Source organism: Acomys minous, assembly GCF_964271855.1.
Source record: "Acomys minous genome assembly, chromosome: 3".
In the NCBI taxonomy this organism is placed as follows: Eukaryota; Metazoa; Chordata; class Mammalia; order Rodentia; family Muridae; genus Acomys; species Acomys minous.
In genome coordinates this window covers 78,827,755-78,841,853 of record NC_140485.1, presented here as the reverse complement: position 1 = coordinate 78,841,853, position 14,099 = coordinate 78,827,755, and the positions used below count along the sequence as shown (strand labels likewise).

Genomic DNA, 14,099 nt, shown 5'->3' with positions numbered 1-14,099 from the left:
ATTGTAGATGGCTGTGAGCCATCATGTGGTTGCTGGGACTTGGACTCAGGATGTCTGGAAGAGCAGTCAATGCTCTTAACCTCTGAGCCATCTCTCCAGTCCCCATCCTTGTTTTTTTTTTTGTTTTTTTTTTTAAATAACTCAAAACTAGTGCCACCATATTTGCATGGATATGTGGCCATCCACCATAACATGGGCACATCCTTAAAGAAAAGTAACTCTCCCTCTTCCATTAGCCATCAGCTTCCCACAGCCCTCAGTCCCTGTCTGTTCTAGCGTTCTGGCTGGCTTGACCTTGTGCCTGGAAGTTTCCTGCAAATAAGCGCAGCTGCTGTGGCTTCATGTGTGCAACAGCCATGCCATGTCCAGAGGACAGCAGTTCTCAGCAGCCCTCTCCAGCCTCTGGCTCTCATTCTTTCCTCCCCTTCTTCCAGGATGTTCCTTTGAGGGAGGGAAGGCTGCTAAAGATGACCCGTTTAGGGCTGAACACTCCCTGTCATTGACGCTCAGCTCTTTGATCAGTTCTGAGTCCCTGAATTAACTGATGCTCAAAAGAAGCATGGTTGCAGGGTTAAGAGCAGCACAGATCTGTGGGTATAAACATCTAGGAGCTGGTTGATCATTTAGCAGAACAATAAATAGTAGGGCCCCCAGGGCCTATAACTACCTCAGCCATAGGCTTTTGACCTGGTTTCCAATAATATGAGGCCTTGTTTATAAAAAGCTATATAGTTGTAGTGGCTTGCTTCTCAAGATCTCAGCTTTTCTGCCTAGCAGGAGCCATAGCTAAATTCATTGGTTTTGGTCTGTTCCTCTGTTATAGGGCGCTGGTCACTGCTGCCTGTTTCTCTGCATTGTTGGGAATGAAATTTTTTTTTTGTTTTTCGAGACAGGGTTTCTCTGTGTAGTCTTGGCTGTCCTGGGCTCACTTTGTAGACTAGGCTGGCCTGGAACTCACAGCGATCCACCTGCCTCTGCCTACCAAGTGCTGGGATTAAAGGCATGTGCCACCACGCCTGGCTCGGGAATGAAATATTTGTCAAGGATTTGGAATGTGGCAAAATTTAACAGATGTTAGCTATTTCCTGGAATTACTTAGTAGCTAAGGACAATCAGGGATAAAAGTTAACATTTAAAGCATAAGAGTATTAGTTGTCTATTAAATAGTGTATTTTAAACATTCTATAAACACCAAAGGCTGTTTTTCAGGGGAAAAACTTAGTTTAGCTGTGTTTTCGTAAGACTTTCAGAAAGAGCACACAGGTAGCCAGGTTATGGTTGCTCACGCCCATTAGAGGCCGAGGTAGAGCTAACCTGGGGTACAGAATGAAACTTTATCTCAGTAATAGGAAATGGGGGGAAAAAGAAAAAAGGATCTACACAAAACTCACTCCAAGTTTGGTGGCTCACATCTGTAACCAATCCCAGTATTTGGGATGCCAGAGGCCTGTAAATTTCTGTGAGTTCAAGGACAGCCAGGACCACATAGGGTGCCCTGTCTGAAAAACAGAACAACCCCTTGCCCCTTGTAAAAATCTAAGCCTCACTCCAGACTATAGTCTGTACAGTCTCTAGACAGTGGGTGCTCGCAGACTGCAGCCCCCAGGGGATGATAAAAAAAAGTTAAACATTTTGTCAGATCCCAGGCACAAAATAATAGCCTGTCTTCAGGTGCTCTATTCCTTAGGTTCTGCCACCCTCTCTGTGTCCCCAAGGGGTATTAATAGTCTGTACATTTTTTTTTTAGCTTTTTGGGGTTTTAGCACAATGAAGTCCTTTCATCCAATATAGGATGCTACTGACCTTGTTTTTAGCTCCACTTTCCTAGTGAAGAGACTGAGGTTACATAAAAACAAGTGTATTTCATGTATTTCAAGTGACCTACATGTAAGGTCAGGTAGATGCTGGGGTGCCCTTCCAGAGTTCCTCACCTTTGGGGGAGTTCAGCCGAAGCCAATACTGAGCCGTGCCTGCGCTCAGATGGCAGGGGAGGAGACAGAGCCGATACCCTGAAGGGAAGCACTGATGCCAGTGGCCAGGACTAAGGCCGGGTGGAGAAAGCAGCTTTTCCGCAAAGGTCCTAGAGGCTGGAACGACACGCAGTCTGGGTTGTTTTGGCTAGGGACTGTGGGAGCAGTAGCCTTGGCTGCTTAGTGTGAGCCGAGCTCTTGGAAGCACAAGGTGCAGTTACTCTATTAGAGGGGAGGAGCCTGAGGCTCAGGCATGACATGACATCCCAGTTTAGGCCGCCTACCGGAGTCTGGGCTCATAGCTGCTTCTCTCCTTTCCAGCCCCCATCTTCAGAGACCCATGTTTAGCTTGGCAGTATAGGTTTTATTTGTTTGCTTGTTTATTTGTTTTAAGACAGAGTCTCTGTATTCTGTGGCTATCCTGCAATTCCAGCTGTAGATACCAGGCTGGCCTTGAACTCAGAGATCCGCCCACTTCTCCCTGTAGAGTGCTGGGATTAAAGGTGTGCGCCATCACAGCCCAGCCAGCTGTGCAGTTGTTAACTGGAGTTGATGACCTGAGTTTAGTTCCTTGTTCTCATGTAGCCCGGAGTGGCCTGCAGACACTGTCCCGGCCAGAGGCTTACATGGGATGCTTTCCTTTCTCTCTCCATCATATTTTTATCATTTTTATGTTTATTTATTTTCCCAGAGAATAGGCTCGTAGATGTCAGCTACTGAGGCAGCCTCAATGGGGTCAGGGAAGGGTGGGGCTGGAGGCTTGGTGTTCTGTGATTGAGTCAGCGGAGGGCTAGGGCTCAGGATGCGGCCCAGCTGGTAGAGGGCTTGCTTGAAACTTGTGTGCTGTGGCACTCGCTTGTGACCGCAGCCCTCAGGAGGTAGAGGTCCAGGTCAGCGTCATTCTCAGCTACATGAGATCCCATCTCAAAAATTAAAAAAATTAGCTGGGCGGAGGCAGAGGCAGGTGGATCTCTGTGAGTTTGAATTCCATGCCAGCCTGGTCTACAGAGCTAGTTCTAGGACAGCCAAGGCTATTAAAAAAACAAACAAACAAACAAACAAAAAACCCATCTTGGAGAAAATAAATACATAAATAATCCAAACTGGTGGGGGCCTTAATTGTATACCCCCTTGGCAGTGGAGAAACCTTGAAGTGGAGCCTGCAGCATGGTGGCCAGGAGATGGAGTAGTTTGGGACCTGTTATCTTGGCCACTTGAAAGGCCGAGGCAGGAAACTGGCTACAGGATAAGACTTTGTCTCATAGAAAGAGCTGGGTGTGGGGCGCATGCCTTTAATCCCAGCACTTGGGAAACAGAGGCAGGTGGATCGCCCTGCTATTATTTCTATGTTTGTTTGTTTTGTTTTGTTTTTTGGTTTCTTTGAGAGAGGGTTTCTCTGTGTATCCTACCTGAGCAGAGTGTTTGTCTGAGACAGGATCTTGCTATGTATCCCTAGCTAGCCTGAAACTGGACCAGGCAGCCCTCAAGTTTTCAACAATCCTCGAGCCTCAGTTGCTGGACTCAGACCTACAAAAACTATTGAGGGCTTCACCAGGAACTCACAGAAAGTAAAGCACCAGAGGAGTAAGTTCCAAGAATAACCAAAAATTACAAGGGACCAGGCTGGCCTCGAACTCACAGTGATCCACCTGCCTCTGCCTCCTGAGTGCTGGGATTAAAGGTGTGCGCCACCAACGCCTAGCTTATTTCTGTGTTTTTTAAAGAAAGCAAAATTACAAAGTTCTCCTTACACATGGCTTTATTTCGTCCTGGGGACCCGACACAGGGCCTTGGTCATCCTAGGCAAGCACTCTAGCAACTGAGCTGTGTTGTGCAACTTTTGTCTACTCCTTGAAAAGTGGGGTCAGTTGCCATTGGTATGTCTTCTTTATTTTTTGGCTTTTCTTGCTTTGTTGTTCAGAGTTGGCATCAACCCGAGGCTCAGGCGTCCTCTTGCCCCAGCCTTCTAAGTAGCTGGCACTACAGGCCAGGCCACCATGCTTTCAGCTCTTATTTTTATAGCAATTGGAGCTCTGTTTATTGGCTACATTTTAATCTGAAAGCTCTTTGAAGATAAGAACTGTGTGTCTCTTTTAGTCTTTTTTTTTTTTTTTTTTTGCAGGAGGGGGTGGGGGAGGTTCTCTGTGTAGCCCCGGCTGTCTTGAACTCCCTCTGTGGGCCAGGCTGGCTTCGAACTCAGAGATCTGCCTTCCAAATGCTGGGGTTAAAGGCGTGCTCCTGGTTGTCTCTTTGAGTCTTGACTAAGTAATCTCTGAACAAATATTTGTTGAATGCCTCAGTGAGTGGTTGAACTTAATCGTGAGAGCAGCTAGTTTTTGGCGTTCTGAGGGATGTAGTTCATAGGTGAGCCCTGGTGAGTGTTGCTGAGAGAGTCCTTCACGTTTTCAGAGATCACAGGAGTGCTGCTGGTAGGGACACCTGATAGGAGAGGTGGCACCAGACAGGGAGCTGATAGGGTCACGGAGCTGGGTGTTTTGAATAATGCCTGCTTGTTTTTTTAATGTGTGGTGGTGATGCTATACCCTGGGCAGACTTTCCCAAGTTTCATAAATATTTAATTGGCTTTTTCAGGAGAATAAAAGCAGCCTCGTTGATGACTGAAAATGACAAAGCATCCACCTAACAGACGAGGAATCAGCTTTGAAGTGGGAGCCCAGTTGGAAGCTCGGGACCGTTTAAAAAACTGGTACTTTTATATATATATTTTTTTCTGCTAATTAAAGCACTTTAGGGAGGGAGTCTCACCAGCGCTGATAGAGTGGTGCTGCTGTGGCGTTTTCAGCTTATCTGGTCTCAGAAGATACAGGGATATTTAAGTTTAGAGGACAGAACTGCCTTTTCTCTTTGGTATGGGGATCCCTGGGTCACACTGTTTCTCCTTTTCCTGTTTGATGAGGGAATTATGGGAAAGCAGGGCAGGGTCATATGGGAAGGAAAGCTCTTTCACTCTTGGCTGCCTGTCAGAGTGGAGACGAGGGACTGGAACAGCCTCACATCGTCACAACCCTCGTGTTTTCTGGGTGCCTGAGAGCTGCGATTCACAGGCTCTCTCTTCAGGGTGATCAGACTGAAGCCGAGGGGTCCCTCCATGTTGTTTTGTGTGACATGGTAACGACGCTGACCTTGAATTGATAGACCGGGCTCCTAAGCGTTGGCGTTACAAGTCCTGGCCTCTACGGCTGACTTGTGTTACTGCCTTTTGTCCTTGAGCTGTCAGATGCTTTGAACGTTCCTGGAAATGTGGTCGAGGGTAATGTTGCCATCGGGATTAGTCTGAGAGTCATACTGAATAGTTGGAGAGCAGTCTTTTTTCTTTGTTTGTTTTTTCGAGACAGGGTTTCTCTGTGTAGCCTTGGCTGTCCTGGACTCGCTTGTAAATGAAAAACAGTCTTAAAACTAAACATAAGAGGCTGAAGAGATTGCTCAAAGATTAAGAGCACTGTTTGTTCTTCCAAAGGTCCTGAGTTCAATTCCCAGCAACCACATGGCAGCTTATAACCATCTATGAGGTCTGGTGCCCTCTCCTGGCCTGCAGGTGTACATGCAGGCAGAATACTGTACAAATAATAAATAAAAAACTAACGATAACTAAGTGTGGTGGCACATACCTGTAATCTCAGCAGCCAGAGGATGAGGTAGGAAGTTTCTCGAGAGCTGGTGCATAGCCTGCATAGTGAGTTCCAGACTAGCATAGACAGTAGAGCGAAATCCTGACCCCAGAAAACAAACTAACCAGCGGAGGTTCGGGTTCAGTTGGTGGGGTATTTGTCTAGCATGCATGAAGCCCTGGGTTTGCATCCTAGCACTGGATAAATCCGAGTTTGCAGAAATAAGGGCAGGGGTATCAGAAGTTCAAGGTTAACCTATCTGCTGCCTAGTGAATTTGAGGCCAGCTGAGAATCCAGGAGACCTTGACTAAAAACAAGACGAAAAAGAAAACAGCTACAACGATCATTGTAAGTAAGGGCATCCTAGAACTTGGTTATTTCTAGGTGCCCCAAATGCAATTAGAGGTTTAAGAAAACAAACCTTTTGAGTTTTTCTAAGGAAGAACTTAGCCTTGTGATATTTGTCTTGGAATGGATTGACTGATTTCTGGGGTGTAGGGAAAACTGGGAAACGGCTTGGGCAGACAGCTGGTCACACTCTTAGGAGTAAAGCCCTAGAGAGTGAGTTTGGTGATAGAATGCTGTCTGTCATGGGTGAGGCCCTGAGAGAGGCCCCTGCGCCTCAGAAATAAAGAAAAAGTAGTTTGCTTGTATTCCACTGGTCATGGACAGAATCGCTCATAGTGAACACCTTTTAGGTTGTTTGCTTTATCTGTAATTCTTATATTGGTTTCAGCTGTTGTGTATTTGTGTGTGTGTGTGTGTATGCATGTGGAAGGCAGCATAAAGTGGACCCCATCACTGGCCACCTTATTTGCTGAGAGAGTCACTCACTGCTGTTTTGGCTTGACTGCCTGGCTCTTCCCTCCCCACGCAGTGGGTCCTGTGCCTAGCTTTTACAGGAACGCCAGAGCTTCAGCTCAGGCCCTCATGCTTGCACAGCAAGCCCTTTCCCAGCCTTGTCTGCGGCTGCTTCTCCCCTGCTGGCCACCAAGGGGAAGTGGAGATTGAATCTAGGACCTTGGCATGTGAGACCAGCCGCTCTTTCTACATTCCAGCCTGCAAGTCTGTTGTAGCTTGCCTTTCTGTTGCTGTAATGAACACCATGACCAAACACAACTCAGGAAGGAACGGCTTACGTGTGTCTGCTTTATAGTTGATCCCTGAGGGAAGCCAAGCCAGGAACCTGGAATCAGGAACTGAATGAAGTGGGGACCGTGGAGGACTGCTGCTTACTGGCTTGCTCCTGGAGGCTCGCCCAGTTTATTCTCGTATATACCCGGGGATGACCCGGCCAGGGATGGCATGGCCAAAGTGGGCAAGGTGTTTCCACAGCAATTGTTAATCAAGAAAGTGCCCAGCCTGGCGTGGTGGCGCCCGGCACTCGGGAGGCAGAGGCAGGTAAGATCGATGTGAGTTAAAGGCCAGTCTGGTCCACAAAGTAAGTCCAGGACAGCCAAGATAACCTTGAGAAACCAAGGCTACATAGAGAAAATTAAAAGAAAAGAAAAGAAAAGAAAGAAAGAAAGAAAGAAAGAAAGAAAATACCCTTTCAGATTTGCTTACAGGCCAGTCTAATGGAGCATTTCTCAATTGACATTCCTCACCTGGGGCTTGTGTCACAATCTCCTGAGGCAGGCACAGAAACAAGTAGAGAGCTTTGTCCCACACCTTCCATTCTCAGGATGAGACTTTAAATCTCAAGTTTTAGATTTCCAGGGTTTGAACATGCTCTATCTTGCTAGTCTTATGCCCACTCCCCTGGTTGCGTGGTCCAGGAGCCCCACAGTAGAGCCGGGATCTGAACCTCAATTGGTCTGACTCCAAATGCAAACTCTGCTTCCAAGTGGGTTCCTCTGCCTGCCGTGTTCCTGGATATGCTGCTACTTGCACAGACAGAAAAACGGGGCGGGGGGGGGGGGGGCCGCATAAAAGAGTTAATCACACTTTTGATATTCTCTCTCTCTCTCTCTCTCTCTCTCTCTCTCTCTCTCTCTCTCTCTCTGTTTTTGTTTAGGAGGGAGGCAGAGAGGGTTTCTCTGTGTAGCTCTCACTGTCCTGGAACTTACTCTGTAGCCCAGGCTGGCATGGAACTCAGAGCTCCGCCTGCCTCTGCCTCCCCAGTGCTGGGACTAAAGGCGTGCGCCACATGGCTCGGCTGAATCATATTTCTCTCTATGTGACAGCAGAGCACATGGAGCACAGAAAGCAGCGCTGTGGGCGGATGCTTCCTGTAATAGCAGTCAGTGACGCTGGCTTGTGTTGTTTAGGCCTGATCTCCCTCATGTCAGTGTGCTGTGTGCTAGACCAACAGCAGTGAATGACAGCTAGCATGCTGGCAAGTTTGCTCTGACAGTGTGAGGCCTGCTGTCCCCAGTGGCTTTACATTCAGTTCTCCTCAGAAATGCTCGTCTGCGCACTGGAGGGACACAGCTCAGTGGTAGAGCACATACCTAGAACATCTCTAGCACTAAAATAAAGACTGAAATACAATAAAGGCCTATTGGCACTGAGGCTCAGAGTCAAATGTCTATAAAGATACAAACTTTTACTGTTGAGTCGGAGACTCACTTAGCTCTGCTTGATCTCAGTGCTCTGGGGTCCTCACACAGATTTATTTCTAAATCACACAGGAGAGATTTGTTTTCAAGATTTAAGGCCCCAAAGAAGTAATACAGTTGGGATCTTTTACTTGTTTTTATAGGGAGAATTGGCCTCAGCTTCACTGAGATCCTGCTACCTCTGTCTTCCAAGTGCTGGGATTAAAAGAATGCGTTACACATCCGGCCTGGAGTTTATAATAAAAGTGTACTTGCCACCCCAGTGCTCAAGGAGCTGTCCTGGCCTACATATGAGACCTTGTTTCAAACAAAAGGAGGCATGAGCAAACGGCTAGTGGGTAGAGGTGTAGCGTGGTGATAGAACGCCTGCCCAGCGTGCAGGAAGTCGGGGTTCAGTGGCCTGCAGTGGAGAGAAAACAGCAACAGAAACTAAGCAGCATGTGGGGTGTTGCTTCTGTAAGCCTAGCTGTGGGACCAGGGCAGGAGGGTTGTCAAAGTTCAGCTCCAGCTGGGTTACATAGTAACTTCTAGACCAGCTATCAAGGCCCTGTTTCTTTTCTTTTCTTTTCTTTCTTTCTTTTTTTTTTTTTTTTACTATTTTTTATTTAATTTTAATTTATGTGCGTTGGTGTGAGGGTGTCAGATCTTGGAGTTACAGACAGTTGTGAGCTGCCATGTGGGTGCTGAGAATTGAACCCGGGTCCTTTGGAAGAACAGGCAGTGCTCTTAACCACTGAGCCATCTCTCCAGCCCAGGGCCCTGTTTCAAGAATCAAAACTCAAACCAAAAGCAGTTCTTATTCTGGAGCAATGGCTTCTGGGCATGCTCCTCTTTTAGGGGGCAATTCAGCCTGCCTTGCTCACTGCCAGGCTTGTGCAGATAAACTGGCTAAGATGACAGGCTTACATTTCCTAGTCGAGAAAGTGCTTGCTCTGCGTGCCGCTCCTGTCTCTTCCTGTCATCTGTCTGCAGTGCACCATCTGCCCAGCAGCGGCTGCCCGTCCATGCTCTCGCCGCGAGCACAGTGAGGTAGCTTCTCCTGCCTTCCCGGCCTTCTGCCATATTCTCCCTTCTGTGTTTCTAGGCAGGTGCTCATAGTTTCTGTTTCATGTGCAAAGAATTAAAAGATCTGATTTTGCAATGTCCCTTACATTTGGTTTCTTTTTTTATTATGTGTGTGTGTGTATACACATGTGTAAGTGTGTGTGCACATGGTATCACAGCATGTACATGGAGGTCAGAACAGGTTGCTGATGACCTTGTAGTCTGTTCTCTCTTTCTGCCATGTTGGAGCCAGGGTCTTTCTTGTTTCTGACATTCTGTGTGCTCCAGGCTAGTTGGCAGTGGTGGTGCATGCCTTCATTCCCAGCGCTTGGGAGCCAGAGGCAGACAGATTTCAGAGTTCGAGGCCAGCCTGGTCTACAGAGCAAGTTCCAGTACAGCTGTACAGCTAGGGCTATAGAAAGAAAAAGAAAGAAAGAAAGAAAGAAAGGAAGGAAGGAAAGACAGAGTCTTACTATGTGGCCAAGGTTGATTTCCAATTAAAATTGCAGTCCTCTTATCCCTCATCCTGCAGTTACAGATGTGTGCTTTGTCATGCCTGCCTTCTCTTCGCCTTTGTTTTAAGTATGTGAATGTATATGCATGTTAAGTGCAGGTGCCTGAGGAGGCCAGAAACATTGGACTCTGGAGCTGGAGTTGCGCTTAGATGCTGTGAGCTGCTCAGCATGGGTGTTGGCAGCCAAACCCCAGCTCCCTGCAAGAGCACTATGTGCTCCTTACTGCTGAGCCAACTTCCCATCTCCCCCACCTTCTTTTTTAATTATAAAGAAGGTGAACTGATGTTTCTCTCTGTTCATTGCTTACATTTGAAGCAGTTTTCAGTGACATCCTTCCCTTGAGTCTACGCCATAGTCCCTAGCCAGCCGCTTCACAGGCTTCCCATATGGCTCAGCCTTTCCCAGGCTTGCCCATCCTTCTGGTTTCTTCTTGTCATCGACCCTAATTAGGTTATTTGGTGCTCAGCACAAAGGGCCTCCCCATGCTTACATAATGTAAGCTCATCACAGTGAACAAGTGAACAAGACAGACTGGGCGCGTGTCCAAGGCGTGGCCGCTTTGTGGATTCACATATCCAGTAGCCATGTCGCCTCTTGAGCCCCGGTGCTGGCTTTGGAAAGAAGCTGACTCTTGAACACAGCTAAAACTGTATTTATTTCTGTAACTCGGCAATGGCAAGCTTCTCTTCTTCCTTTCTCCTTCCTTCCTTTTCCATTTTGTCTTTTCAAGACATGGTTTCTCTGTATAACCTTGGCCGTTCTGGAACTCACTCTATAGACCAGGCTGGCCTTGAACTCACAGAGACCCACCTGCCTCTGCCTCCTGAGTTAAAGGTTTGTGCCGCTGATACCTGACTTCGCTTCATTTCTTATACTGTTTCATTTATTTATTATTTTAAAGTAATTTTTCTTGGGCTGGAGAGATGGCTCAGCGGTTAAGAGCACTAGCTGCTCTTCCAGACATCCTGAGTTCAATTCTCAGCAACCACCGGGTGGCTCACAACTATCTATAGTGTGATCTCATGCTCTCTTCTGACTTGCAGATGTACATGCAGGCAGAGCACTGTATGCACAATAAATAAATCTAAAAAATAAAGTAAGTAAATCTAAAATTCTTTTCTAGGAATTATGTGTATGTTTGTGTATTTATGTTTGCTCGTGCTTGTGTGTGTTATGAGAGCAGTGTGAACATAGATTTATTATGGGAAGTGAGGAGGATCTCCCAATAGTGGAAGGGCCTCCAAGGAAGGAATATCGCCCTTTCTGAGTTGTCCACAAACGTGTATGAGATGGCATCATACTGGGTGCTGTGGAGTGAAGACAGGAAGTTCAGAGATACAGCGAGTGCTTGGTGTTGGCCTTGGTGGGCAAGTGTTGTTAGCCTATGTTCTTATGATTCCTGTGTTTGCCAGTTGTTTACACACAGCCAGTGATTTACTCAGTTCCAAGCCTGATGCTAAAAGCTTTGCATGTAGTACTTCACAGTACTCTAGAGACAGGGTTTCTCTGTGTAGCCTTTGCTGGCCTCAAACTCACAGCGATCCACTTGCCTCTGCCTCCGGGGTGCTGGGATTAAAGGCGTGTCCCACCACACTCGGCTGTGATAGCTACTTTTATTATGTCCATTTTATGTAGGAGGCCATAGGCCAATGCAGGTAACTAAGCTGTATAAAGTTAGAGTTAGAAAGTGCTCAGTTTGGGCTCAGCTTCTTACTTGTCTGTATTGAGCATCATGTGACCCAGACTGGCTGTGGACTTACCATGTAGCAAAGGGTGCCTCCTGATCTCCCACGTGCTGGACTGTAGGGCTGAGCCACCATGCCCCGCTTGAATTTGGGATTTGAATATAGGTGGTCTCAGCTGGCCACAGTGGTGCCCATTTATAATCCAGTCCTAGTACTCAAATGGCTGATGCAGAAGGATGGTTGGAAGCTGGAAGCCAGCTGTGCTGCAGAGTAAGACCTTACCTCAAGGGCCGGGCGTGGTGGCGCACGCCTTTAATCCCAGCACTCGGGAGGCAGAGGCAGGTGGACCGCTGTGAGTTCGAGGCCAGCCTGGTCTACAAAGTGAGTCCAGGACAGCCAAGGCTACACAGAGAGACTCTGTCTCGAAAAACCAAAAAAAAAAAAAAAAAAAAAAAAAAGACCTTACCTCAAAAAGTGAAGAGGCTGGCGCTCTAGCTCACTGAGGACTGGACATGGGAAACAGACTGGCTTCTGAAGTATGCTAGCGATGTGGCTATTTTTATTATTATTTAAGTGTGCTGAGTGCAGTGCTCTAGGAGGATGTTGGATCTCCTGGAACTGGAGTTACAGGTGGTTTGGAAGCCACTTGATGTGGGCGCTGGGACCCACACTCCAGTTTTCTGCAAAAGTGGGAGCGCACTTTACACTGAGCCATCTCTCCAGCCCTAGGTAGGCCTGGTACTTCCTTGTAGCCCAGGCGGGTTCAAACTCACAGTAATCCTCCTGTCTTCCTGAGTGCTGGGTTTGATATGTATTACTCATTAGATGTACATCTGACTCGTTTGTGTGTGTTTTGGTCCTCTGGGCTGAACCCAGGGCATTGAGTATGCTAGACTGGGCTCTGTCACTGGGGGTATGGCTTTGATCCCATGCTGAACCAGGTACCTGGAACAGGAGCAAAGTTCCTGTAGTTAGTTCTATTGTGAGGAGATCTCATTCTCTGTACAAAGTTCATATGAAAACTCCTGGGGAAAAGCAGTTAATTTCATGCTGAGATTGGTGGCGATTAGGACAGGTGGTCTTTAGAGGCCGACATTCCAATAGAGGGAGCAGACCACAGAAGACAGCACACGATGGTCTTTATCTGTGACTGTCTGACGCTTTCTCCATGGTAGTTTAGCATTTACCAGCGGAAGCCCACAAAGATCAAGTGCCATGGTTACCATGTCTCTGTCTCCTCCCTGATGATACTTATCTTGGGCATCTGTAGGTTTCTCTACTAAAAGTTTTCCTAGTTCCTTCACATTTTGTAAAGAACTTTACTTCCTTTGGCCCACAATTAAAGAGTGGAAAGTTTTGGTCCATCCATGCATCCATGCATCCAAGTGCTTTTTCCTGTGTGTGCGCATGTAACTGTGATCCACATGTGGAGGTCAGAAGCCAGTTTTTCAGTCAATTCTTTCCTTACTCTATTTTTCTTTTTTCTTTTTGGTTTGGTTTTGTTTTTGAAACAGGGTTTCTTTGTGTAGCCCTGGCTGACCTAGACTTGCTTTGTAGACCTGGCTGGCCTCGAACTCACAGTGATCCACCTACCTCTGCTTCCCGAGTGCTAGGATTAAAGACATGCCCTACCACGCAGGGTTCCCTTTCCTGTCGATGCTGCCCCCACCAGCAGGAAAGACACCAACACCGGGAACTCTTCTTGCCGCAGTTTATTCAGGATCCTGGACTACCGGAGTGACCCCGGGAAAACCTCCCACAGAACCTTTATAGTGTGCCTGGTCCTATCAGAGACTGCCATGTTGTCGCTCTTGGTTGGTGCGTTCGGATCACGCCACCTCACGCTATGCCTTCAGGCATGCACATAAGGGGCTTGCTCACTGCGCATGCACATAAGGGGCACACTGCGCATGCGCAAAGGGGGCGCATTGCGCCGGGGAAGCAGCAGGGGGCGCTGCTATCTGTGGCTCTCCACACTTTCCTTCCTCTTTTATTTCAGTTCCAGGAGTTAAACTCAGGTCATCAGGCTTTAGGGCAAGTACTTTCAACATCTGAACCCTTTTCTTTTCTTTTCTTTTCTTTTCTTTTCTTTCCTTTCCTTTCCTTTCCTTTCCTTTCCTTTTCTTTTCTTTTCTTTTTGAGAACTCACTCTGTAGACCAGGCTGGCCTAGAACTCACAGAGATCCACCTGCCTCTGCCTCATGAGTGCTGGGGTTAAAGGCGCGCACCACCATAGCCAGCTTTTCTGTCCTGGTTCACTTCTTTGAGAGATGAGCACTTACAGAAATATTTGTTTGTTTGCTTGATTGATTGAGGGTCTCACTCAGTGCCAGGTTTACCTTGAACTGTCTCCCTGCTTCAGCCTCCCAGGTGCTGGGCTTATAGGTGTGTGTCACTGTGCTCAGCCTCCTTATATTTCGTTCTATCAGTATGGACTGAGGTTTTTATTGTACACTTTGTGTTGTAATCCAGCATTACCTTGTTTTCTTGTTCACATTGTTTCCTGGCAGCTTTCAGTTGGCTTCTGTACCCCTTTGACATGCATCACTTTTTGTGTATGTATGTGTTGGTGTGGTTAAGAGTTGCTTATTTCTGCCCCTGAAGGTCATCACAGGCTCATCTTGTATATTTTCTGCTCTAGTCCCAGAATCATCCATTTCTCTGAGTCAGAAACAAAGATCTGAGGTCTTTTGGT

The 14,099-nt window shown here is 47.2% G+C and overlaps 1 protein-coding gene and 1 long non-coding RNA gene across 6 annotated transcripts in view; one reads left to right on the top strand and one right to left on the bottom strand.

The window, feature by feature from the left end:
- Window positions 1-14,099, bottom strand: part of LOC311594194 — a 522,815-nt gene that overhangs the window by 10,424 nt on the left and 498,292 nt on the right. The gene's annotated exons all lie outside the window — the stretch shown is intronic.
- Window positions 1-14,099, top strand: part of PHF20 (PHD finger protein 20) — a 97,345-nt gene that overhangs the window by 12,703 nt on the left and 70,543 nt on the right. For all 5 annotated transcript variants that reach the window (XM_084775665.1, XM_084775664.1, XM_084775661.1 and 2 more), the window contains exon 2: window positions 4,563-4,677. In XM_084775665.1, coding sequence (XP_084631791.1) covers window positions 4,595-4,677 — 83 coding nt within the window. In that variant the 5' untranslated portion in view covers window positions 4,563-4,594. The remainder of the gene's footprint in view (window positions 1-4,562; window positions 4,678-14,099) is intronic.